Source organism: Lygodium microphyllum, chromosome 27 (genome assembly GCF_053477565.2).
Source record: "Lygodium microphyllum isolate KBCC chromosome 27, Lygodium_microphyllum_v1.1.10, whole genome shotgun sequence".
Classification (NCBI taxonomy): Eukaryota; Viridiplantae; Streptophyta; class Polypodiopsida; order Schizaeales; family Lygodiaceae; genus Lygodium; species Lygodium microphyllum.
Window position 1 is genome coordinate 91,550,657 of NC_141161.1, and position 26,112 is coordinate 91,576,768.

At 41.9% G+C, this 26,112-nt stretch overlaps 1 protein-coding gene across 4 annotated transcripts in view; it reads left to right on the forward strand.

Moving 5' to 3' along the window:
• LOC148012601 (uncharacterized) overlaps positions 1-26,112 on the forward strand; it is a 52,083-nt gene that overhangs the window by 5,069 nt on the left and 20,902 nt on the right. The window contains exon 3 of one of the 4 annotated variants that reach the window (XM_087669013.1): positions 4,833-6,329. The exons of 2 other annotated variants lie outside the window; for them this stretch is intronic. In XM_087669013.1, the coding sequence (XP_087525139.1) occupies positions 4,833-4,889 (57 nt within the window). In that variant the 3' untranslated portion in view covers positions 4,890-6,329. Of the gene's footprint in view, positions 1-4,832; positions 6,330-26,112 lie in introns of those variants that run through there. One more of the 4 variants, XM_087669015.1, reaches the window with a different exon arrangement.

Here is a 26,112-nt window from a genome sequence, read left to right on the forward strand (position 1 = left end):
TGGATACTTAAAAATTGAGCGATAAAGTAGGAGTTCAACTTCAAAATGGCACTTGATTATAAGTAGGAAGTAAGGGAGTCATAGGCTATTTGATCTCTTTTATGGATAAGTTTAGAAAGTAAGGGAGTCATAGGCTATTCGATCTCTTTTATAAGTAGGAAGTAAGGGAGTCATAGGCTATTCGATCTCTTTTATGGATAAGTTCAAGTTTAGGAAGCTTTTAGTGCATTGGTTAGAGTAGGAGTTGTGTATTTTCTAACAGATTTGGGACACTAAGATTTGGAAAATAAGAAAAAATAAGGAAAAGATAACTCTTTGGATAACTGAAAATAGAGAAGCAAGGAATTAGATTTTGCATATCAAGGAAGGAAAATAGAAGGTAAGGGGAGAAAGAGAGAACACAAAAGGTGAAGCAAGGGGTAGAGAGAGCTCATTTGCATTCATGGAGATTGAGAGAGAGCTAGTGAGAGAGAGACAATGAGTGATAGGTTCATAGGCTACTGCACCAATGATCCTTATCCTTGACGCTTCCAGCTCTTCCAGGTATGTTTGAATCCTAGTTTTTGATTGTTCTATTGGTCTAGACTCCTAAATGAATTAAAGAGTGGCATTAAATCATTGAATAGAGCGTTTTTACCATTTGGAAAAATTTCAGGCGCCGCTCAGACGGTGACCACAAGCCTTGGATGACCAATTCGTGACTATGGCTCGAACATCCAAACCACTTAAGTAACCCACTCGGACATCTGACTCAGACGAGATAAAACCACTTGGCCTCCGATAGCCACTTGGCCACTTGAACAAGTATCCCTCATCCCTGACCACTCCAACATCTGAACCCACAACTTAGACAGCCAAGTTTGGAACTCGAACTAATTGTCCAAAACCCTATCTGATTGGATTTTAACCCTTCAGGGGCTTGTTAGGACTTGGTTCCAACTGACCAATAGCCAGACTAGAACCCACAAATTAGACCATAAGATTATTTTTACTTAGAGAAAGGAGGAATCTCAACCTAGTAGTCTGTGGGAGACTGAAAGATCGGACCTTTGGCCACTATTTGTGATTAGAGACCCAAGATGACTTCTTGGTGTTGAGCCAAATACACCAACAATCAAGACTTTGGATAGACTTCTATTGTTTCAAAAGTTGCAACTCACTTTGACGATAATCTCTGACCTTTTCTCTCAACACTCCACTATAACTAACTAAGTATCCTCCTCTCCAACCCAAGAAAGCAAGAATACAAGACTAGATCGAGTTGTAGTGAACTTGCCTAACTTACCTTCTTGCGTTCGATGACTCAAAGGCTCAAAGATGGTTCCATAACCATGATCAACACAATCCAATGCCATCATTCCTTCACATCCACAACCAAGCATACCACCGAATCGAAGACCTAGAAGAGAAGACAAGAAAAGCAAGATGATGATGAAGAGCTTCAACTTCCCTTAGTCCCTCGCTCAAAACAGCTCTCAATCACTCTCAACACAATGGAAGCAAGATGATAGAATGGAAAGATAGAATAGAAATCTTGAGTAGTCACACTGATAGAGCTTTCGCAGCATGGATGTGTCAAAAGGGTGAATACAATTGAGACCTCTCACCCTTATATAAACTAAGAATTAGGCTAGGGTTAGGGTTTGTGCCCCTTTTTCTTTTTGTGTTTAGGGTTTGCATCCTCCTCTTGAGCATCCTACCCACTTTGTGGCCTCTAGGCCATCAATCATCATTGCATGTATTAACCTTAGCCTAATTAGATCAAGCTTAAGATATTCTAATTACAAATACATGTGTGCAACCCATGCAATAGTTGCGGGTGTGACAAACACAATTATGAGTGATAAATGCAATCTATACGAGAGTGAGTGTGTCTCTCACAAAGTAATACATCCATGATAATGTGGTGATGTCCATCATCCCTAAAATACAGTAGTTGGCACTTATGCTTTCTGTAGCCTTCTCAAAATACCATTAATAGCTGGACACTTGATAGACCATCTATCACGACGCATAGCGAACCCAGTTTCAACTGGTCGGGAGTAATCAAGAGAGAGCAGGAAACTAATTGATGAACTTGATGCCATAAAGGGTCACACTCGGAAGTATAGGCATTTAAGCATGTGTGAAAGCTAGAAAGCCTGATTTTGCACAATGCACATCAAGACACATTGCTGGTGTGTAAGTATTGCACATTTGTGAACTATTGATTAACAAGGAACACACTAAGGGGAATTAATCTAAAAATGAATCCACCAATAGGAGTACAACCCCAAGAATTTGACAAGGGACCCAAAAAACCAAGAATAAAGACATAGAGGGGACTAAACCATCAGATTATTGAGAGAAGAAAATGCTCACTAAGATTAGGGATACGTCTCTAATTGGCTTAGTTGACCTCATAGATGCACTAGTGAGTTGTGAGGCAACTAATATAGCAGGCACCAGCTCAAATGAGAATAGTTTTAGACCTCAACCTTGACCTTAACATGGGTGAGCACACTGACGACATCCAGAAACTTGTCACACAATACGACTAGCAGATGAGGATAGCGGTGGTGCGCAGATCGGTCGCTGTATGCTCATGTAGTGAATCCTGGAAGGTCCCCAAGAACAATGAACTCTACCTTTTTGCACAAATTACAATGTAAAAAGCATGAACGATAAGAGCAAGAGACCAATTGGGTTCAATCTCCCCCCATGCCTTGTGTGAGCGCTTCACAAAGCATGTATTTTATGTATATTTCCATCTTCATGCTCAATAATAGCCCAATTTACAAAAATATGACAAGCTTTTAGCTTTTGAGTTTGCTTTTACAAAAATAGGAGATAAAGCTAATGGACGGTGCCCAAAGAGTCTGGCACGCCCAACACAATGTCCAAATAGAAATAACATATCCGTGCGCATAGGCGCATACAAAATAATAATAAATAATCGATGCCTCAATAGACATGGCAAAATATAGGCGTGGTGCCTATGAAAATATAATCCATAGGTCGAATACTCGCTAAACTCCAATGCTTTCCTCCGCCACTGCTGCTATCTCTACACATCAACTGAAGCATTCATAATCGTTAGTAAAATAATACAATTAAACTGACAAAAGTGAATACCTAGCAGTCTTCAGCTACATAAATAAATCAACTGGTTAGAAATAAATCCTAACCTTAATTTATTACGAGTGCGCACTCTAAACTCATAAACGTTTATTAATTTAATATGTATTTTGCGGAATCACCCGCTATGGAATCACCCATGTACACACTAAATTAATGAAACGCCCGAAAAGGACAGGCGTCCCCATCAACTTCTCGCACAAAGAATCCACTTTGTGTATGAGCCCCGGTCATCAAAGTTTACGGAATCCACCGTAAAACCTCACGGAATCCACCGTGGTACAGAATCCACCATGGAATATGCCTTCTGGCATCATACCCCCGGGGTGGGATAGCAATTGACCTCAATTGCTATTAGCTCAATGTGGAGCTAACAGAGTGGGGAAAGCATTTAAGTCTCTAGCGTGCATCCATTGTGCTTCCTCTACAGGATGGTTCTTAAATTTAACTAGATATCTAGAATACCTTCGGCCAGTTCTAGTGGTCATAAAGTCAGTGTCTATGATAGCTTCTGGTTCAAGTATTTCAGTCTCTTCCTCTAATAAAGGTGGGTTTTCATAAACAGGGTGGACATGTAATTAGCCTCTAAATGGTCTTAATAAACTAATGTGAAATGTGTTGTGAATTTTCCAATGAGGTGGTAATTCTAACTTGAATGCATTATCATTAATTTTATGAATGATTCTAAATAGTCCATAGAATCTAGGAGCTAATTTGACAACTGGATGTCTATCTACACTTTGCAGTCTACGTTTTTCTATTCTCAGCCAAACATAATCATCAACTTTGAAATTCATGGCTTGTCTTTTCTTGTTGGCTGGTTTGGTATATGATTGTTGGGCTTTAGCAATCATATCCTTAACCTCATAAAAAATAGTGTTATGCATGCGGTGTATTGTTATATGCAAACTGTAATAAATGCAAATGGGTGTCCCATGTCTGAGGTTTAGAGATAGTATATGCACGTAAAAGATCTAGAATGGTGCTGTTTGTGGCTTCTGTTTGTCCATTAGTTTCTGGATGAAATGCAGATGAGAAATCAATCTTTGCGCCTAGATTAGCAAACAGAGTAATCCAAAAATTGTTACAAAATCTAGAATCACGATTTGAAATGATAACTTTTGGCAATCCATGGTTAGTAAAAATAGTTTTCAAAAACAATTGTGCTGCTTGTGATGCTGTTAAAGTTTTCTTACATGGAATGAAATATGCTTGTTTACTAAATCTATCTACAACTGTCCAAATCATATCATGGTTAGATTTAGTATTTGGTAAGCCAGTAATGAAATCCATAGAAATTTGTTCCCAAGGTTTAGATGGAATAGACAAAGGCATAAGTAATCCATACTGTTTACCATGATGTCTCTTAACTCTTTGACAAATCAAACATTCAGAAACGAAATTAGATACATCTGCATCCATATGTGGCCAATAAAAATCTTTAGTTAACATACGTAATGTAGATATGATACCTCTATGACCTTGATATGGGGAACAATGAATTTCATTCAAAACAAAAGATCGGAATGGAATGGTAATACACAGTTTCTTTTCATAAAACGTAAATCCATCATTATATGAGAATGAATCAACAGGAATGAAATTATTTTGAACTAAATTATTCCAATCAGAATGAAAAGTAATATCCTGGTGATATGTATCTTTCATAGCAATCAAAGAATCAAAAGTTATGACGGAAATATTATGAATGGCAGGTCTTCTACTCAATGCATCAGCCACTACATTTTCTTTTCCAGGTTGGTATTGAATGATAGGATGAAAACTTTGAATGAAGGAAGCCCATTTGATATGACGGTCAGAGATTTGGGGTTGGCTAAGTAAATGTCTAATACTTTGCTGATCGGTCTTTATCATAAATTCTGAACGCATTAAGTAGTGTTTCCACTGTCTTAATGCTTGTACAACTGCTAATAGTTCTTTCTCATATGTGGAATATTTCAGCTCAGAAGGTTTCAGCTTATAACTAGAATATGCTATAGGATGATTATCTTGCATAAGTACGGCTCCTATTCCTGATCCACTAGCATCGGTCACTACTAGAAAGAATGGTCTATTAAAGTCAGGCAACTGTAGAACAGGGACATTGGTTAATGCATGTTTCAGTAAGTCAAAGGATTTCTATTGATTTTCGGTCTTTTGATAAACAATTCCTTTCTTGAGAAGTTTGGTTAATGGTAATGCAAGTAATGAAAAATTACGTACAAACTTCCTATAGAAACAAGCAAGACCAAGGAATGAGCGTAACTCATGCACGTTTTTAGGAACAGGCCAATTCAATATTGCATCAATTTTCTTAGGATCAACTTTAATTCCTTCAGATGATACAATATGACCTAAATACTCAATTTCTGTCCTAAAGAATTCACTCTTTTCAGGATTTGCATACAGTTGATTTTCTTTCAATAACTGAAAAACCAATGACAAATGCTCATAATGTTCTTTCTCATTTTGACTAAACACCAAAATATCATCAAAGAAAACAATTACACAATATTGATATTTCAAAAAGATACGGTTCATCATTCTACTAAAGGTAGCAGGTGCATTAGTCAATCCGAATGGCATGACTAAAAATTCGTAATGACCAAACTGTGTTCTGAATGCAGTCTTGAATATGTCAGATTTATCTAGCCTCACCTGATGATAACCAGACTTAAGGTCAATTTTACTAAATATAGAAGATCCTTGCAGTTTGTCCATAAGGTCGTCAACTCTAGGAATAGGATACCTATTCTTTACAGTGATCTTATTTAGAGCTCGGTAGTCAATACACATACGATAAGTATTATTCTTTTTCTTGACTAACAATACAGGTGCACCGAATGGAGAACTGCTAGGTCTAATCAAACCTCTATTTAGTAATTCTTCAACTTGACTCTGGATTTCTTTTTGCTCTATCTGGTTGTGCCTATATGGTGCTTTGCAAGGTGGTTGTGTGCCAGGGATCAAATCTATCTTATGGTCTTCCAGACGTGAAGGAGGTAAACCAGGTGGTAGGTCTTCTGCAAAACAATCCTTAAAATATGCAAGAAATTCCTTATGCCTAGGGTGCATATGATTTTCCTTTACTTGTAATTCATTCACCCAAATGAGATATGATTTATTACTCTTGCGTAATGCACGTTTAGCTTGAGTATGCGAAAGCAGTGGAAAGACATTAGATGCATGCATACCATATAATGTAATAGATTTTCCTTGAAAATTAATATTCATTGTGTGTATGGAATAATCTATATCTGGATTATATTGGTGTCGCCAAGGCATTCCTAAAATAATGTCACTCGACTGTAATGGAACAACTAAGAAATTTCTTCTTTCAGTGTATTGGCCAATTTGAATCTCTAAGTCTTGTACGTCCTGTGTACCATTATACCTAGTGCCTAAAAATGCAGCTTTTATGCGATAATGCGTAGGTACAGTCTGTAATTTCAATTCCTTTACCAATTTTGCTGAAATAAAATCATGAGTACTACTGTCATCATGCAAAATAGTCTTTTCCTTTCCATGCACCAAACATTTCATAGTCAATAAAGAATGTGGAGTAGGCATACTTGGTAAAGTATCGAAAGTAGTAGTGGTGCCGTCCTCATCTTCAATGAAATCAGGCATATCCTCATGTTCGTCTTCGTCCATGGCTCCAAGATAGTTGATATGAGCTGACGGCTTCTTTGAATGACAGTTTGCTGTGAGATGTCCAGGCTGGTGGCATTTATAGCATACTATTGGCTTGACTTTGGTTACATTATTTGCAATGGTGGGAAGTCTAGGTACATTTGGATTTGGCTGTGGAATAGGCTTAGGATTTGGGTTGACATTGGATGGTAATGTAGGTGGTTTAACCCAATTCTTGCGGAAAGATGATGAAGAGAAACGACCTGGATTAAATCTTCTAAAATTGGAATTGAATTGTTTAGATCCATAATTACCATTGGCTTGGAATTGCTCTGGTCGTCTGTCTCTACCGCATAGCTTATCTTCAGTGTCGTGAGCTAGTGAAATGGCGTCTTCAAGGGTAGCAGGCTTGAACATGTTCACTTCAGCGTAGTAATGTCCAAGAAGTCCAGACATATACTTCCGCTTATGTGTCGTCTTTGGTACGTCTTCAAGCATGCGTAGCTGTAGTAAGGCATTCCAAAAATGCTCTGTGAGGAATAGGCTCACGATCTCGTTGTTAGAGTAGATCCCATTGCTTGATAGCCTTCTCATGAAATTGCAGTGGAAGGAAATTCTACATGAACTTCTTCTTCAAATCTTGCCAAGTAGCAGGACATTCTATGCTCTTGCGTACTACAATCCACCAAAGTGATGCTCTGTCTACCAAATGATTAGCAACACACTTGATTTTATCTTTTTCTGGATAAGTTTCCTCATGGAAATAGTCATCAAACTAACTAATGAATGCTAGAACAGTCTTTCCTTCTCGTATGCCATTGAAAGTACGAAATTTGAAACTTCGTTTACTTATCTTTGATTCCTTGCGAATGGTTTGAGCTTCAAGGGTGGCGTCGATGGTACGTCGAATCAAATCTTCAGCTTGAGGTTCTTCTTTGTCGGTAGACGCTCTTTGTAATTTTGCCAATTGCGCTTGCAATGCTTGCCTAGCCCTTCGTTCTTCTTCTAATTGCATCATGATTAAGTCCAACTTTTGCTCCATCGTAGGCTCAGGTAGGTCGTCTTCAGCCATAAGATCATCCATATGTGATTCCGTCATCCTGTAAAACTCAAAAGACCTTTCTCACTCAAAATCAGGTTAGCGGGATGAGCGAATCTCAAATTCGGGGTTACAAGGCTTATGTGTTTTTGGGTATTTCTTTCTCAATCTTCAGAAAAACTGCGATTTTTCCTTCTTCGTATGCTAAAAATGCTTCAACGAATCTGCGTATGGGTAGAATACCTTCCAACGAACAACTTTGCAGTTTGGAGTTTTTGCGTAGGAACAGCCCTTCTAGGAGTTTTGAGCACAAGTCAGTTCTGACTCCAGTTGACTAGTCTGACTTGCAGAGTTGCAGACTTAGGTGACTTGCAGAGTTGCAGACTTGCAGAACTTAGCCGACTTAGTGAACTTGCAGAACTTGATCACAGATGACTTGCTGAACTTGATCTCTGAAGTGCGGGACCTGGAGTTGGTGACTTGCAGAGTTAGGAGATAACTTGTCTGACTTGAGTGATTTAGCTTAGCTTAATGGATTAAGCTTAAAAAGCTTAATCGATTGATTTCGTTGGGAGGGGGGCCGTTCTGAACCGTCGCGAATAAAAAACGAAGATCTTTCGATACCTCACGGACCGATTTTGTGGAGCTACTAAGCTTCTTTAAAAGCTTAGTATTAAGCTTTTTGAAGGAATTAACTATGGAAATAATAAAGCTTATCTCTCTGTTTTGACGACTTGATGATGGAGATGAATGAGTGGTCCTCCGCCTGTATTGCCTGGTCCTTCGCGATCTGATAACAGAAACAGGGGTTCTTGATCACCAGAAGTCTGCCTGTATCGACAGTTCGCGACGAGATTGACCGTAGAGCCCGATCGTTCCAGGAGCTCCGCCTTCGCACGAGATGGGCAGCGATTGGAAGCTCTTGATCTCAGCTCCGCTCTGATACCACTGGTGCGCAGATCGGTCGCTGTATGCTCACGTAGTGAATCCTAGAAGGTCCCCAAGAATAATGAACTCTACCTTTTTGCACAAATTACAATGTAAAAAGCATGAATGACAAGAGCAAGAGACCAATTGGGTTCAATCTCCCCCCATGCCTTGTGTGAGCGCTTCACAAAGCATGTATTTTATGTATATTTCCATCTTCATGCTCAATAATAGCCCAATTTACAAAAATATGACAAGCTTTTAGCTTTTGAGTTTGCTTTTACAAAAATAGGAGATAAAGCTAATGGACGGTGCCCAAAGAGTCTGGCACGCCCAACACAATGTCCAAATAGAAATAACATATCCGTGCGCATAGGCGCATACAAAATAATAATAAATAATCGATGCCTCAATAGACATGGCAAAATATAGGCGTGGCGCCTATGAAAATATAATCCATAGGTCGAATACTCGCTAAACTCCAATGCTTTCCTCCGCCACTGCTGCTATCTCTACACATCAACTGAAGCATTCACAATCGTTAGTAAAATAATACAATTAAACCGACAAAAGTGAATACCTAGCAGTCTTCAGCTACATAAATAAATCAACTGGTTAGAAATAAATCCTAACCTTAATTTATTACGAGTGCGCACTCTAAACTCATAAACGTTTATTAATTTAATATGTATTTTGTGGAATCACCCGCTATGGAATCACCCATGTATACACTAAATTAATGAAACGCCCGAAAAGGACAGGCGTCCCCATCAATTTCTCGCACAAAGAATCCACTTTGTGTATGAGCCCTGGTCATCAAAGTTTACGGAATCCACCGTAAAACCTCACGGAATCCACCGTGGCACGAAATCCACCGTGGAATATGCCTTCTGGCATCAAGCGCACCATGGACGACCAATTGGCATATATCATAGTCAACCTTGAGGAAGAGAGGAGACTGGCAAGGATGGCACTGTAGTGTATTATAAGTTATAGCCAGGAGAAAAGGGCTCAAAGTTTGTATCATGAGTGAGAGCTCAATGAGGTTCACAGGATCCTAGCCATATCAAGCAGGAATAGAATGGGAGGCAATGGCAATAGGGAGAGAGTCTTGGAAGCTGATCTTATAGTAAGTGCACTGCTCACCAAAAGATTACTAGATAATACCAGCGCTGAACAAAGTGGGACGGCCTTGGTAGCATCATTACTAGCTACCTTAAATGCCAGGAACCAAATAAAAATACTCATATTTGCAAAGCAACCTGATAAATACCAGACAAGGAATTACCCCTACAACTTCGTCGAGCAGATTGAGCTGGTCTGTGAGGCTAATAATCTCAGGGACCCCACTCAGTGAGCACATGCATTTGGTCTTTGCTTGGGAGATAAGGGATGGACTTAGTTCACTAGTCTAGACAATGATAAATGTAATAACTTCACCCAGATGAAGGATCTCTTTATCAAGAGATTCTCGGAGGTAGAATACTCCAATAACCTCATTGTTAAGCTAATGAATGTCTACCAAAAAGACAAAGAGGACACACGAGAGTACATCACCCATGTGAGGAGTCTCTATAAGAGAATACCTGTAGTTGAGCAACCAATGAGAGAGCGGTCTCTATTGTAGTCATTAATGAGATCTGCAATGAAGGCCCTTGCAAACAACTCAAACCTACAAAGGGATGTACTTGTGAGAGTCTTTGAGAAAGCCATATGAGTAGATGACTTGCTTAGGAAGAGAAGCTCTCAGACGGTGTAGCAAAGTAGCAATGCCATTAGAAACATTGAGAGAGTTGTCGCAACTAGTGAATGAGCAATCTCCAGTAAATAGGAAAAAGGGAAGAGTGTTGACCAGACCCAAGCTATAGTGGAGCTTTCTAGACTGCAAGAGTCAATACAAAGACTAGTGCTGCCCCACGTGCAGTGTGTGCACTTTGGAGGGAATCACCTACCCTTTGAATGCTCCGATCCTAGATCAAGGCCTTGTGTCAATTGTGGCAGATTTTAGCATGATACCCTATAGTGCTAGCTACCAAGAAGGTTGCCTTACACAAGAGCCTTACACTCAACCATATTATCCAGGAGTTAGACAACCATATTTTGGAAGGGGAGCCCCTTTGGCCCTCCATGTGCCCAACAATTCAAAGCTAGTCACCCCCAAGATAGTTCCCAAGTTAGATATCAACCCTATAGGAATCCCTAAACCTCCAATACCTATTGTGACCCATCCAGCGAGCAAAGCTCCAGTGCACTTTATAGAGGAACCACTAGAGGAAGATTCTTACTTGAACCACGAAGACGGCTATCCCATGTTGATGGACTATAGACCCGTGTTGGTCATGGCCTTAAGCAGAGGAAGAGGTAGAGGCCTAGGAGGAGCTTAGACCTAGAAACCCATAACATGTTGGACATGTGTCCATCCAAGGCATATCTCATCTTCCTGCCCTAAAAAGAAGCAAGAAAATAGAGAGAAGGCTAACTTGAGATGCCCCAAATGTGGAGTCAAAAATATGTTTGTTGACTACTCTAAGTGAAAGCCCTCCACTAGCTTGGCAAATAATCGTACCATCTGTGCCACTCGGACTCTTTTGTGTCGAGTCGCATGACAATGATGCTACACCTATTCCCTTAAATGTCATGACATGAGCTCAAATCAAGCAAGCCGATATCTCACTACTACCTGGGCCTAGCAACTTGGATGCATCCTCCATAGGAAATAAGAGTTGATGACGGAGGAAAAAGAGAACCAAGGCAAAAATAATGCTCAAGACCAAGAGTGAGACCACATTAACCAAGGGAAAGCAAGTCATAGGTGCTCAAGTAGAAACATCTAGTCCTAAGACGAGAGAGAAGGGAACCCTAAGGTTGGAGAGTACCCTGGCCCCAACTAGCAGCTGAAGGTTGCAAATAAGGTCAAGGAATGGATAAAAGAAACACAAGCTTACCTATCAAGATGCCAAACCTATAGTTGAGGAAGATATTAATAAACTCTCAACCATGAGCGCACTAGTCTCACCCGCATATTTGAGGGTAGGAGAGACAACGCCACCATGTGAACAACTGCATGGGTAGAATGAGAGGGCCAAGAATACACAACAGTTCAAGAACAATGGCAAGGAGTCCATGAAGTTGAGGAGGAAAAGAGGGACGGCAAATTACTAACCACACTCATAACAACTCCTGTGACCTTGTCATTGGGAGAACTATTAGAGAAAACTCCACACTTTGGCAAGAATTGAAGTGATGGGTAGAACACAATAGTGACTATAAGCCACAAGACTTTCTAGACCATGACACCGTGATACACATACCAAGCGTGACACTGAATCCCATGATGAAGAAGTGTAGTTCTTGAGTGAGATTGGAGTATCTATCTTTTTTTGAGCGAATGTTGTTCTTGATAAGTGAAAATTCTTAGACTCTCAATAGTCAACTAGGTTGTAGAAATTATATTTAGGAATTTGGGCTATTTATCATGCTTTGGGAAAGTATAGTCTTGATATTTAAACTCATGTCTAGTATGTTGTTGCATAGGCTAAGTAGTGTGTAGTAGTTATTTTTCCTACTTTAAGACTTGGGGAAGTTACTCTATGTCAGCTATATGTATATCCCCTATAACACCTACATTCATGGCCTATTTCTAAATATCCTTATCTGAAAAATTTGAATGACGATCTCTCTAGAAGGCCTCAATGTCGCCTCGAGAAAAGAAAAGAGTAAAAGTGTACCATTAATTGTGAAAGCGCTCCCGAATCCGTGTAAAAGAGTGCCAGGCTCACTTCTGTGCAAATTGTATGCACTAGTTGGGAATGGGATAAGTTAGAACGGTGGGAAATAGGAAAAGAGGGCTAATGGCCGGCCATGTAAAAAGTGGGGATGACTGCCCAAAAAGTAGGGCATGTATATAAAGTTCAAAAGTGAATGAGAAGATCATTCTTGTGTGTGGCCAAAGCTTCTTCTTCTTATTCTCTTGTTTCTTGCCTTCTTGCTTGTGCTTGAGTGAGGGATTGAGGGAGTGTGAGGGAGTGAGTGTGTGAGAGTGAGGGATCGTGGAGAAGAAGTTCCCCATCTTCTCTCTTCATATTCTCTTCTTCTCTTCTCTTCTCTTTTCTCGCACGACTATGGAGGATGGAGCTTGAGGGAGAGGGCTTGAGGTTGCTTAAGCTTGCCGCAAGGATCGTGGAGCTATGGGAGTGCAAGAGAGAGGAGGGAACTCGATCGAGCATCAAGGTAAGCTCATTACACCCGTAAGGTAGGCATTGCACGTCGGCTATGCGAGAGGTAGCCATGGCCGCTCGGCTTGAAATGCTTGATCAATAAGCGGTCCGTAGATCTCGGGGTAGAGCTCGGTAACTCCCCTTCACTTTGGTTTCGTTGTCGGGACCGACGGAATCGAGCCTCGAGCACCGCGCACATTGAATTGGGCATAGAAGTAGGGTTTGCAGTCTGAACCGGTGCTCGAGATAGTTAAGAGATTGAGGTTTTAATCCTTAGAGTAAGTAAGTATTGTGATTTGTTGTTGAATATTAGAGTAGCACTATCCATCTCCATCTCTGTTTTTTATTTTTGTTGCATTAGGTTAAGATTAGGATAGGAAAAAGAAGGAAAACAGAAAGGGTTTTGCTATTGCTGGAAATAAGGAAATAGGGGCATAAATTCAAATTTCTGGTTGGAAGAGTGTGAGGGATTAGCTTCTGAGGTTACAGCAGGCTGGGATGGGGCAACAACAGGCCCAGGGAACTAGGAAAGTCCACACTTGACATTCTACTTTGTGAGAGAGAGTGAGCTTGAGAGCCAGGGGGAGAGAGAGAGAGAGCTGTAGGGAGATCCTTGGAGTGCCGTTCGATTTGAGCACTACAGTGATTCCAGGTATGTCTAGCATTTCCTTGTAGTGTTTTACACTTGTTTGGAAAGCAGTGGATGATTCCATGGAGTAGGCATTGAGCTTGAGCCATCGTGCACAACGCGCGCGTTGTTGTCTATGTAGTCAGACCAAGTTGTCCGGGTCCGATTCCCAGAATCCGACCACCCAATTTCTAGAGTCGGACCGTCCGACTGTGAGAATCGGACCACCCCGTCCGATCTGATTCCAGCATTCAGACCGAGTGCTAAAATCAGACCACGTGTCCTAGTTTCAAAATCGGACCACCCTATCCGAGTTTCACAATCGGACCACCCCGTCCGAGTCTCAAAATCGGACCACCCTGTCCGAGTCTCAAAATTGGACCAGCCCCTTCGATTCTCAAAATCGGAACACCCTGTCCGAGTCTCAAAATCAAACCACCCTACGCAAGTCCCACAATCGGACCACCCTATCCGAGTCCCACAATCGGACCACCCTGTCCGAGTCTCAAAATTGGACGAGCCTGTCTGATTCCCAGAACCGGACCACTTTACCAGAACTTAAAATAGAGGGTTTTTTAACCTGCCTGTTGACAGTCCTAGACACCTTGTTCACATCTCTGACCCCCCTAGAAACCCAATTTAGCCCTTAGAAGTGAGACACCAGACAGGATAACCGAGGATTCACCCCAAATAGCTAGACACTGAGCAGACCGAATTTAGAACTCGACTTGACTTTCGGTAACCAACCAACCAACCAACCCTGAAGCAAAATAGAGAAAGCAACATGGACTTTCAGTAAGACCTTAGATCAGCGACCGAGAACCTGTGCTTAAAGCCATATCAGGCTATGAACGTGAGGGGAAGGGTGGAGTTTGCATTGAGCATTCCCTGCATCTGCACCTCACTTTTGATTTTACCACCAAAGGTGCACTACAAGAAAAGAAAAAGCCTATTTTCACACTGAGCACTATAAAGCACAAAGCACAACTTGTGAATAAGATTGATAACTGCTTTCAATAACAAGGAATTCATTAGGAGATATAATAACATCAAGGAACCCACTATTAGGAGAAGATCCCAAAACATAGTTGGGTACCTGAGAGCGCCATTGGTAGGACCATAAGAGGACAGAAGATCCAGAAGGGGACAACATAGAGGATCGGACGCTACCGGAGCTACTTAAATTGATCGAAGACCTTGTGGAGTTGGAAGCAGGAGCAATGTCAGGATCATGAGGCAGACAAGGAGAGGACCGACTGGACTTGGAAGAATTCCCAGTCTTAGTGCAGGAGTTAGTCAATGAGTACGACTTGTTGACTAGGACGGTAGTTCAAGGCAGACCAATAGAGGAAGTGGTAGCAAGCCTAGAAGAGGAAAGAAATGCGATTAGAAAGGTGCTAGAGAGCATAATTTCCTATAACCACGAGCAGAAGGCTAGGAAACTCCAACAAGATGTAGACATGTTGGGCCCTATGTAATCCATCCACCGAGTGACGCTCGTTCCTATTCACTATGTGGAAGAACCTAGTGAAGAGGAGACCTACATGAACCCATACATATCCTATGATGAGAAAGGAAATCCAGACTTGATGGAATACCGACCAGTACTAGTGATGGTGCTAGGTAGAGGAAGAGAAAGAGGCTTTGGAGGACCAAGCCAAGATCCAATATCATGCTGGACTTGCGGTCATCCAGGCCATATTTCGTCACGCTGCCCGACAAGGAAACAGGCAAACAAGGAAAAAGCTGACCTTTGATGCACCGAGTGTGGAATCACACACCTATTTCCTGATTGTCCTAGATGGAAGCCCTTAGTACCCTTGGGGTTGTTCGGTGTGGAGACCTTTGACAAAGAGGATACGCCCATCCCACTACATGTCATGATGCGAGCATAGACAAAACAGACAGGCATCTCATTTCCTGGGCCAAGTAACCTGGATACAGCCTTGTTGGGAAAGAAAGGGTGGAGGAGAAGGAGAAAGAGAACAAACGCAAAGATTACCCTTAAGATTGAGGAAGCTACAATGCTAGTGACGGGAAAGAGGGTCACTAATGCAGAGGCAGAGACCTCAGCTCCTAAGACAACAGAACTAGGGAATGCCAAGGTAGGGGAATACCCCCACCCCAAACGACAACTCGAGGCTATAGACAAAGTCAAGGAGTGGGTTAAGGACGCCCAAGAACACCTTAAGGACATAGAGCCCATACTCGAAGACCAAATTAAAGATCTCTCTAGTGTGAGTATACCCGTTTCACTGTCGCGACCTCAATCGGGGAACGCACCCACACCACATGAGATACCATAGAGGCAAGACCAGGAAGAAGCATGTCAACAAGCTAACCAAGACATATGGCCAAAGAGTGCTGACCAAGGAGAAAGGCAACCACCCAGCAACCTCCTCACCACTTTAATAACCATTTAGTAACCTTGAGACTAGGAGATTTGCTTCAGCAACACCCTTCCTTATGGAAAGAATTAAAGCACTGGGTGGAGGGAAGAGAGGAGCACACTGCCGCTGACTTGCAAGAGCAAGAAGTAGTCACGCAGATTCCAAGCCTAACACTACACTCAGTTCCAAGGTCACTGCATGTCAATGCTTTCTGGGAAGACACTAAGATGCATGCAATCTTACCTATCTTAGCCTTGGGGGATGTAACATGAAAAGGAATTGTAGACACGGGCGCCGATGTCAGTGTCTTGAGCCACGCTATTCTATAGGCCTGGGGAAACCCACCCATGGAAACGGCTAGGTTCAATGTCACATTGGCCAATGGAAAGAAGATCAGACCATTCGAGGTCCTAAAGAGCTGGCCAGTGAAGGTTGCAGGGGTGCAGTTTTCTGTGAACTTCATTGTCATGAAGGGAGTGGACTATGACATACTACTAGGCCGACCCTAGATTCTCGAGTTATTGAAGATTAGGGTAACAATCTCATCTTCTTAGGGAATAGAACAAAAGTGGTAAGGGTTGAGATGGATACATGAAAGACTACCCCAGCCGACCTTTATGCTATCTCAATCATGCTAAAAGGTGATGCACAGGCAAGTAAACCCTATGGGTCATTGACCAAGTACATCCCTTGCCCTGAGGACGAGCGGGATTGGATGCACGTATTGGCACAACCATTGACCTACCGTTCTCAGATGAGGAAGAGCTATATAGGCAAGCTGCTAAATCCCCAAGTATGCCAACAAGGGAGTCCATCATGCCACTCTGTATGATGGCAGGAAGCTCACGTAACCCAGGGAAACCGATCTCGTTCAATATCCCCACCAACAAGCTGGAGCTTCAGGAAATCATAGAGTACTTGACTGATAAACTGAACCTAAAACCCCTAAGTGATCTTTTGGCTAAGCTTGAGTGAAAATGGACCAAAATTCACGATCTGAACCCATTATCCAATTGGGCTTTAGTCACTGACGAAAAGAAGATTGGAGAGGAAAGCCTAGGGGATGACAAGCAGTCAAAGGGGCAAGACTCTGATGATGAGGAGTATGAGAACTGCCGCTTTATTGGAGACGAGAGTGAAGAAGAGTTAGACACGATAGAATATGACACTGAAGGGAGAACGATCGAACAGATCAAGGTAGACTCTAGACCTAGAAGGGAAAGGGTAGGACAGAATGAAAGAGGAGCCATGCGGATGGAGTGCAATAGATCCTTGTTGGAGCACATAGGAGCCATGGATTACGAGTAGGCAGGAGTGGCATAACCATTGGTAGTTCCAGTGCTTAAGATGGATACACCTACTGAATTACGACGTCCTGACGGCAATCATCCATGAGGCTATCAAGGATGCTAGTGTAGATGAAGAGCAATCTGTGCATCAAAGCTCACCTCACCCAAGGAATACGGCTCGAGTGAAAGGACAATAAGCGACAAAGGAGAGCTGAAGATACCACCTACTCAAGCTCGAGATGAAGAGGGCTCAAAGAGAGTTAAGAAGGATGGAGGAGGAATGAAGGAAAAACGAAGAGGAAAAACTCGAACAAATTAGAGAAGAATCAAAGAGGGCAGAAGAAGAGAGGCAAAGAAGGGCAGAGGAGGAAGCCGATAGAGGCAGGGGGAGATCACCCTGAGGTAGAGGTGGTGGATCTAATTCATGGCAGTCTTCTAATAAGTCCAACAGGGACAAAGATTGCCATTATTCTGGCATGTATGGGCACATTGCAAAGGATTGCTACAAGAAGCAGGGAGATATGAAGGCAAAGGGCAGACAACATGGGCACTATGCATCTTCCAGTGGTGCTCATGATGAGCAAGTTGATAGACTCTTTGCCATGCAGCATGTATCAAAAAATGCATCGAGACATGATAGAGATGATAGATGGTACATTGACTCTGGAGCGTCAAACCACATGACACCGCATGGAGAGTGGTTTGATGAGATGGTTGAAGGTACACATGGTCATGTATGTACTGGGGATGACACCCAACATGACATAAAGCATAAAGGGATTGTTCTTCTTATGATGCCTGATGGCAAGAAGAAAGGCCTGCATGATGTATTACATGTACCGACTATAACAAAGAATCTTTTGTCAATGGGTCAAATGGCAGAACAGAATCTACAAGTGAGATTTAACAAAGATGGATGCTTCATTGAGGAGTATGGAAATGGCTACAAGTTAATTGCCAAGGGTAGAAGGGATGGCAAGATATTTACATTAGATGCGACCATTCCGGGACTTAAGGTAGCCATGTTTGCTCATGATGAGAGTGCCATTCGAGATGTAAAGATTTGGCACAAGCGGATTGGACATGTCAATGCACAAAAGCTGAAATCTATGCAGCAGAAGGAATTGGTACTTGGATTACCTAAATTCAAGTATAATGACTTTGGTCATGTATGGCCTGCATGTCAAATTGGGAAGCAAGTACGGTTTCCTTTCATGAAACATGTAAAAAACAACACTAGGCCTTTACAAATGGTGCACTCTAATGTCTGGGGTCCTTCACATAATGCTTCTTTTGGAGGTGCACGGTATTATGTCTCATTTATTGATTATTTCAGTAGGTACACTTGGCTTTATGTTTTGAAGCATAAAGATGATGTATTTGATGCATTCAAAGACTTCAAGAAGCATGTTGAAAATGAGTTGGGCTGCTACATATCCTGTTTGAGATCAGATGGAGGAGGTGAATATGTCTCTAATTACTTTGACAGGTATCTTGCTAAATATGGGATCAGAAGACAGCTCACATGTAGCTATACACGACAGCAAAATGGTGTTGCAGAGAGGAAAAACAGGGTCCTGATGGAATCAGCTAGAGCTATGCTAAATGAGAAATGTCTGCCAAATGGTTATTGGGCTGAAGCAGTGATGACTACTGTCTATGTGCTGAATCGAACCCCTACATTAGGGATTCATGATGTCAATCCATATGAGAGGATGTATGGTCATAAACTTGATATTTCGCACTTGAAGGTATTTGGTAGCATTGCATATGTGCATATACCGGATGAGAAGAGGAAGAAATTGGATCCTAAGGCAGTGAAGAGTTTGTTTGTGGGATATGCACAGGAACGGAAAGCTTATAAGTGTTATGTACCTTCTACGCATGAAGCACTCATAAGTAGAGATGTGGTATTTGATGAGTAAACATCCTGGTATGGGAATCTTGTTGCAGTGCCTACTAATGGCTCACCTAGTATGAGTCATGCTGAAAATGCTCCTACAGAGAGTACTTCCATGAGTGGTCAAATAGGTGATCTATCATCTACAGTGAGTCCTTGGACAGGACGATTGCGTAGTCACACTACTGGATCCACTGACACGGATATGTCAATGAGGGGGAGAATAGATAAGGGAAAAGAAAAGGTTTTTGAAGATGTAACAAGTCCACTCACTGCAGGTTATGATTCATCTAGCAGTGACAGCTTAGATAGTGAATTGGGGATTCCGTTTGTTATGACGCCAGGTGCTAGGTAGAGTCGTTATGTGCCGCCTCATGAGAGGCAAGCTCACAATGAGCCACAGCTCAGGAGATCAGAGAGGGTCAGATGACCTGTTGATAGGTATACTTACACTAGTTATTCATCCCGTCATTATGCTTATATGACGAAAGTAACAGGTTTTAGAGAACCAAGTAAGTTTGATGAGGCAGTTGTAGATGAGGATTGGCATGCTGCTATGGATGAGGAATATTCAGCTTTGGCTGAAAATGGCACATGGGATTTGGTACAGTTGCCTGAGGGCAAAACACCTATTGGCTGCAAGTGGGTGTATAAGGTAAAATGTAAATCAGATGGATCATTGGAAAGATACAAGGCCAGGCTGGTTGCAAAAGGGTATGCGCAGCAGTATGGTCTTGATTATGAGGAAACTTTCAGCCCTGTAGCAAAGATGGCTACAATTAGAACTGTGATTACTTTGGTAGCATAGCTAGAGGCTGGAAACTATGGCACATGGACGTAAAGAATGCCTTTCTAAATGGAGAGTTACAGGAAGAAGTTTACATGGAACAGCCTGAAGGCTATGTGCATCCAGAATTTCTAGCACATGTATGCCAGCTGAAAAATGCATTATATGGGCTGAAACAGGCACCCAGAGCATGGAATGCTCGCATCAGCAGTTATTTGCAGCAACATGGTTTCCGATTGGGTGTCGCTGATCATAGTTTGTTTGTGAAGAAGACAGATTGTGGCTATGTATTTCTAGTGGTCTATGTTGATGACTTAATCATTACAGGAGATGATGAAAGTGGGATTGTTGAAGTAAAGACATGTTTACAGGCTGAGTTTAAGGTCAAGGACCTAGGAGAGCTGAAATATTTTTTGGGGATTGAGGTTGTCTCTACACCTCAAGGAATATGGCTACTACTGAAGCAGTATGCTCAGGACATGTTACAGAAATATGGTATGGCTGATTGCAAGCCTATGGATACGCCTTTAGAGCAGAATGTCAAGCTGTAGATTGATGTTGGGACAGATATTGAGAATGTTACCATGTACAGACAAATGGTAAGCAGCTTGATCTATCTCACGATCACTAGACCTGACTTGAGTTATGCTGTGGGGCTGATCAGCCAGTTCATGCAGAAGCCTCACAAACCACACTTGGATGTAGTCAGGAGAATTCTAATATATGTCAAGAGTACCACAGATCATGGGCTATTTTGTGCATATGGAAAACCCCTTGACTTGATGGGGTATACTGATGCTGACTGGGCTGGTTGCATGTATGACAGGAGGTCAACCAGTGGTTATGAATTTGGATTGGGTAGTAGCATGATTAGTTGGCAGAGTAAGAAACAACCTACAGTTGCACTGTCCAATACGGAAGCAGAGTATCGTGGTGCAGCCTTAGCGGCCTATGAAGCTATGTGGTTACATAAATTTTTGAATGACTTGGGAGTACACTTGGACAACAAAGTTAGGCTGTACTGTGACAATTTGAGCAGTGTCATGTTAGAAAGCAATCCTGTTTATCATGCAAGGTTGAAACACATTGAGGTTCACTACCATTTCATCAGGGAAATGGTTTTAGCAAATCAGATTGACTTGGAGTATGTGAAGACTGAAGAACAGGTAGCAGACATCTTTACCAAATCACTTGGTAAAGATAAGTTCATTCACTTTAGACAGCTACTTGGAGTGATGTAGATGACTTGAGTTTTTTTTTAAAGCTTGAGGGGGAGTGTTAGAAGTCAAGCTCAGTAGGTACATCTTTATGTGTGACCGACATCTGTGATAGCTAGGTGTATGGTGTCTCCATGTGACTACATTGAATAAGTCGGGTTTGTGTTAGTAGGTGACCTGACTAGAGTTAGCCAGTCTAGTAAACACTAAGACTAGGTTACTTTACATTGTGTTTGTGTGCTTCTCAGTTAGTATGAAATAATGAAGAAAGCTATGGGAACCTGAAGGTTCATGGAGATTGAGTTTCCCTGTCTCTCTCTCTCTCATCTTTGAACAAGATCGATCCTTTGAGTCCCCGCCATGAAGCTGAAGCAAGTGGCAGTGTGGAAACAACCCCAGTAGTTGTAGGCAAGGGCAAGTCCCTACTGCACCCCCTGCCTTCCTCCTTTGTGCCAATACCAACTGACACCACAACCACAACCACCCCGCAACCCACGCCCTCTCTAGACACGGCCCAATTGATGAATATGATGCAGCTACTTGTCAGTAAAGTGGCTAAAATTGTACCAGAAGCCAGAGCAAAAAGGCCCGCTGGCGCAGATGCCGAGTCTAGGCAAGATCCAAAATGACAGAAGCTAGAGGCATCAAACACTACAGCCCCCATTCCCGTGCTATCTAGTGCCGACTATGACGCTTATGTGGCTGAGCTTCTAGCACAATTGTATAAGGAAAAAGAAGAAAAGAAGATAGCCCTAGTGGAGTTAGAGAAAGAAAAGGAAACTTCGGTAGCCTTTAGGCTAGAAGTTTCAAAGCAAGGAGCCGACCGAAGAAGGGAAGTGAAAACTCTACAAGATCAGCTGGAAGCAAAGACCAAGGAAGCCCAGTACAATGAGAGCCGCTTAAGACAAAGGCTGGAAAATGAAGAGCAAAACCTCGTGGTTGGCAGAACAACGAAGCTTGAAGTTACTAGTGCAGCAGTATGCTGACTTGCAACAGAGAAGTGCCGAACTAGAAAGGTATAGACAGATAGAAGCTCAGGAGAGTGAGCCAAGTGAGCAACAAGAAGATGCCATAGCTTTCTGACTATGGTATGAACTTGAAGAACAAGATAGATTGGAGAGGGAAATAGAGTTCCTACAATAGGAAAGGCTGAGAGTTCCCACAGTAGAAGCACAAAGGCTGCAGAATGAGGCACGAGTGCAAGATGCATTGGAGATTACCAAGGGAGACATAGAGGCCCTCATGGCCATGTCAAGATTGTGGGAGATAAGGAAGGAGTCTCACTTGTAGCTTTCTTGCTTGCACAATGGGGAAATACACACACAGGTGGAGGCTGAAAACAGTTTTCCTCTTCTTAGTTGTGTAAGCCAAAAGAACACACGTACAAAAGAAATAGAAGAATCCTATATGTGGGTCTCAAACCAAACTCAACTAACTAAGGTAGCATACTAACTGAGCCACGAACTAGAGTAGATAAGGACAACTTTCATCTAGCTATTATTCATGGGCGGTGTACCAACCGCATCTCCAAGTAACAAGTCGGTGACATAAATGCACAATGGTCACCCTAGCATATCACGATTGGAGCTCGATATCTCAACACTCCCCCTTGAGCTCAATCCCAATTCTTGCACACCAAGCAGGTCTCTGAACTTGCGCAGCTTCTCTACGCCCAATGCCTTCGTAAATATGTCAGCTACCTGATCCTCTATGCCGACATAAACTAGATCAATAAGACCTAGTAAAACTCTCTCTCGCACATAGTGATAATGCACCTCAATGTGCTTTGTTCTAGCATGATAGACTGGGTTATTTGCCAAGTGTATACTACTCATGTTGTCACAATAAATGACACTGGCCCATCTGTAGACTGATGCATATCATAGAGTAGCCTATGCAACCAAGCTACCTCACATGCAGCCATTGCTGCATCCCTGTACTCAGCCTCTGTGCTTGACAAGGCAACTGTAGGTTGTTTCTTGCTACTCCAAGTGACTTCAGCACTCCCAAAAGAAAACACATATCCATTGGTAGATCGTCTATCAGAAATACTACCAGCCCAATCAGCATCAGTGTATCCATGCAACTGTATCTGAACCCCAGTCTCATAAAATAGTCCATATTGCAATGTGGACTTCACATACCTGAGTATGCGTCTAGCGGCATCCAAATGCGGTTTCCTTGGAGCCTGCATAAACTGACTTACCAATCCAACAACATAGCTCAAATCTGGCCTGGTAATAGTCATATAAATCAAACTTCCTACTATGCATTTATACATAGTAGGATCTTCCAGAAGCTCACATGCATTTGCACTCAGCTTCACATTCTGCTCCAAAGGAATTGAAATAGGCTTACAGCCTGTCATCCCATATTTGGACAGCATGTCCAATCCATACTGCCTCTGCAAGAGCCATATCCCACTTGGTGATCTAATCACCTCAATGCCCAAGAAATAATGCAGCTCTCCCAAATCCTTCATCTCAAACTTCTGCTTCAGTAGCATTTTCACATGAAGGATATCTTCATCACTATCACCTATCATAATCAAATCATCAACATAAATGACAAGTAGCATAATACCTTTCTCTGTTTTTCTCACATAAAGTGAGAAATCTGCCTTGGAAATCTGAAAGCCAATAGTGACAAGATACTGTCATATTTGTCAGGCCATGCTCTAGGTGCTTGCTTCAAGCCATACAAGGCTTTCTTCAACCTGCAAACAAACTCAGGATGAATAGCATGCACATAACTTGGTGGCTGCTCTATATAGGCCTCTTCTTGCAAATCACCATGTAAGAAGGCATTCTTTACATCCATCTGATGTAAAGACCATCCCTTTGATGCAGCCATAGCAATGACTGCTCTTACGGTTGCCATCCTTGCAATCGGACTGAATGTTTCTTCATAATCAATGCCATATGTTTGTGCATACCCCTTGACTACTAATCTTGCCTTGTATCTATTCACAGAACCATCTGCATTGTGTTTCACCTTATAAACCCACTTACAACCAATTGCATTTTTATCTTTAGGAAAAGGTACCAATTCCCATGTAGCATTTGCTTCCAAGGCATCCATTTCTTCATCCATGGCTTTCTCCCATTTTTATTTTCCCATGGCTTGCTCAAAAGAAGTGGGTTCTGGTTCATGTATCACCTTGACCATATAGGCATAGTGAATGGCTGTAAATCCATCATATTTCAACCTATCCATAGGATACCTAGCTCTAGTAGACTTGCACAAAGTAGGTTCACTCCTAGGTGCTCTCTAAACATCCATGGTCTTCCTTACTCCAGGTGTAACAATAGAAGGAATACCCAACTCATCATCAATGCTCTGTTCTGAGCCACTGGATTCACCATCCACATAAGAGTGACCTACATTCACATCAAACATGGGCTGATCTACCTTCTCTTTTCCTTTTCGTGATACCTACATACCACTATCTGCATTACTTTGAGAAGATTCTCTTGATCTCAATCTGCCTGTCTATGGCGAAGAATGTGAACCACTGCTAGAGGACGCTCCAGGTCCACTAATATCTTGTGACTGCTAGTGTGAATTCTGTGTAGCATTACCATTTTGTGCATCTACATTATCAATCACATTTATTAGTTTATACCAGCTACTCATCTCATCAAAAATAATATCTTTGCTCACTGTAAACTTACGAGTAGAAGGGTTATAGCATCTATACCCTTTTTGCTGCAGAGAGTAACCAATAAAGATGCACTTCTCAGCTTTTGGATCCAACTTGGATCTCAACTCATCTGGAACATGAACATAGGCAATGCAAAAAAAAAAATTCAAATGAGAAATATATGGTTTCCGACCAGTTTACCTCTCCTTTGGAGTTATGCCATGTATTGCTGCAGTGGGAGTCCTGTTCATTATGTAGACTGCTGTAGCAACTGCTTCAGCCCAGTAAAAATATGGCAAGTCTTATTCGTTGAGCATGGCACGAGATACCTCTCCAATATTCTTGTTTTTCCTTTCTGCAATTCCATTTTGTTGTGGGGTATGACTGCATGAATATTGCTGCTTTATGCTGATCCGGGTTTTTTACAACCCGGATTATTACCACAAAATTTGGCCAAAGTCCCTATCAAGAGCTTACCATATCACTTTGGGTTTACTCTTCAAGCACTAGGTATGCTACATTGCTTCTCGATTATCATAACTCTAGCAAATGGGGGGAACAAGTTCTTAGAAGGCATGTCAATGTAAAGGGTAAAAGGGATGGTTATCTTAGTGAAGATGAAAATGGATTACACCTAGGAGTTGAGTGAATGCATAGATTTTTCAAAGGACTAGCCTCCAACTACACATGGGCTCCGTCTGCATCACTAAGATTTGGAATCTATCACCATCATTAGAGGACACCTCACCCTAGCACATAAGTCAATATCCACATCATGGTGTCACTTGGATCTTGCACAAAAGCTTACAAGCATGGACCCCTTTTGTCACATGCTTATATGTATTTATATATATATGGGGGACTAAAGTCAAAGCAGCTTTTGAAAGCCATTTTTTATAATCTCAATAACTCCCAAGAAAAAGAGAATTTTAAGAAAATTCCCACGATGGCCGATCGGTTTCGACCTGGTCTACAAAGTTGCAGAAGAAACTTTTTTCAAATTTCTCACGGATTTAAAGTTACGAAGGCGCAGACTGCTGGCTACATGCAATTTTCTTCTCTCTTTCACCACACCAACTTTCCACTCTGTCCTTCTTGTAAATATATTATAATAATGTGCTTTGGGCACCCACCTCTTGTAATCTAGCTCAATTTCTCTATTTTGTCTACCACCACCCTTGGCTTCTTGCATGATGACCAAGGTGGGGACTTGTCCCATCCACTATTCTCCATATTTTCAAAGATGCCATACATCATCTAAGATTATGTTAATCAAGAAGATTAGCTTGATCTAATCCCTCATGGAGGCTATATAAAGAGTCCAT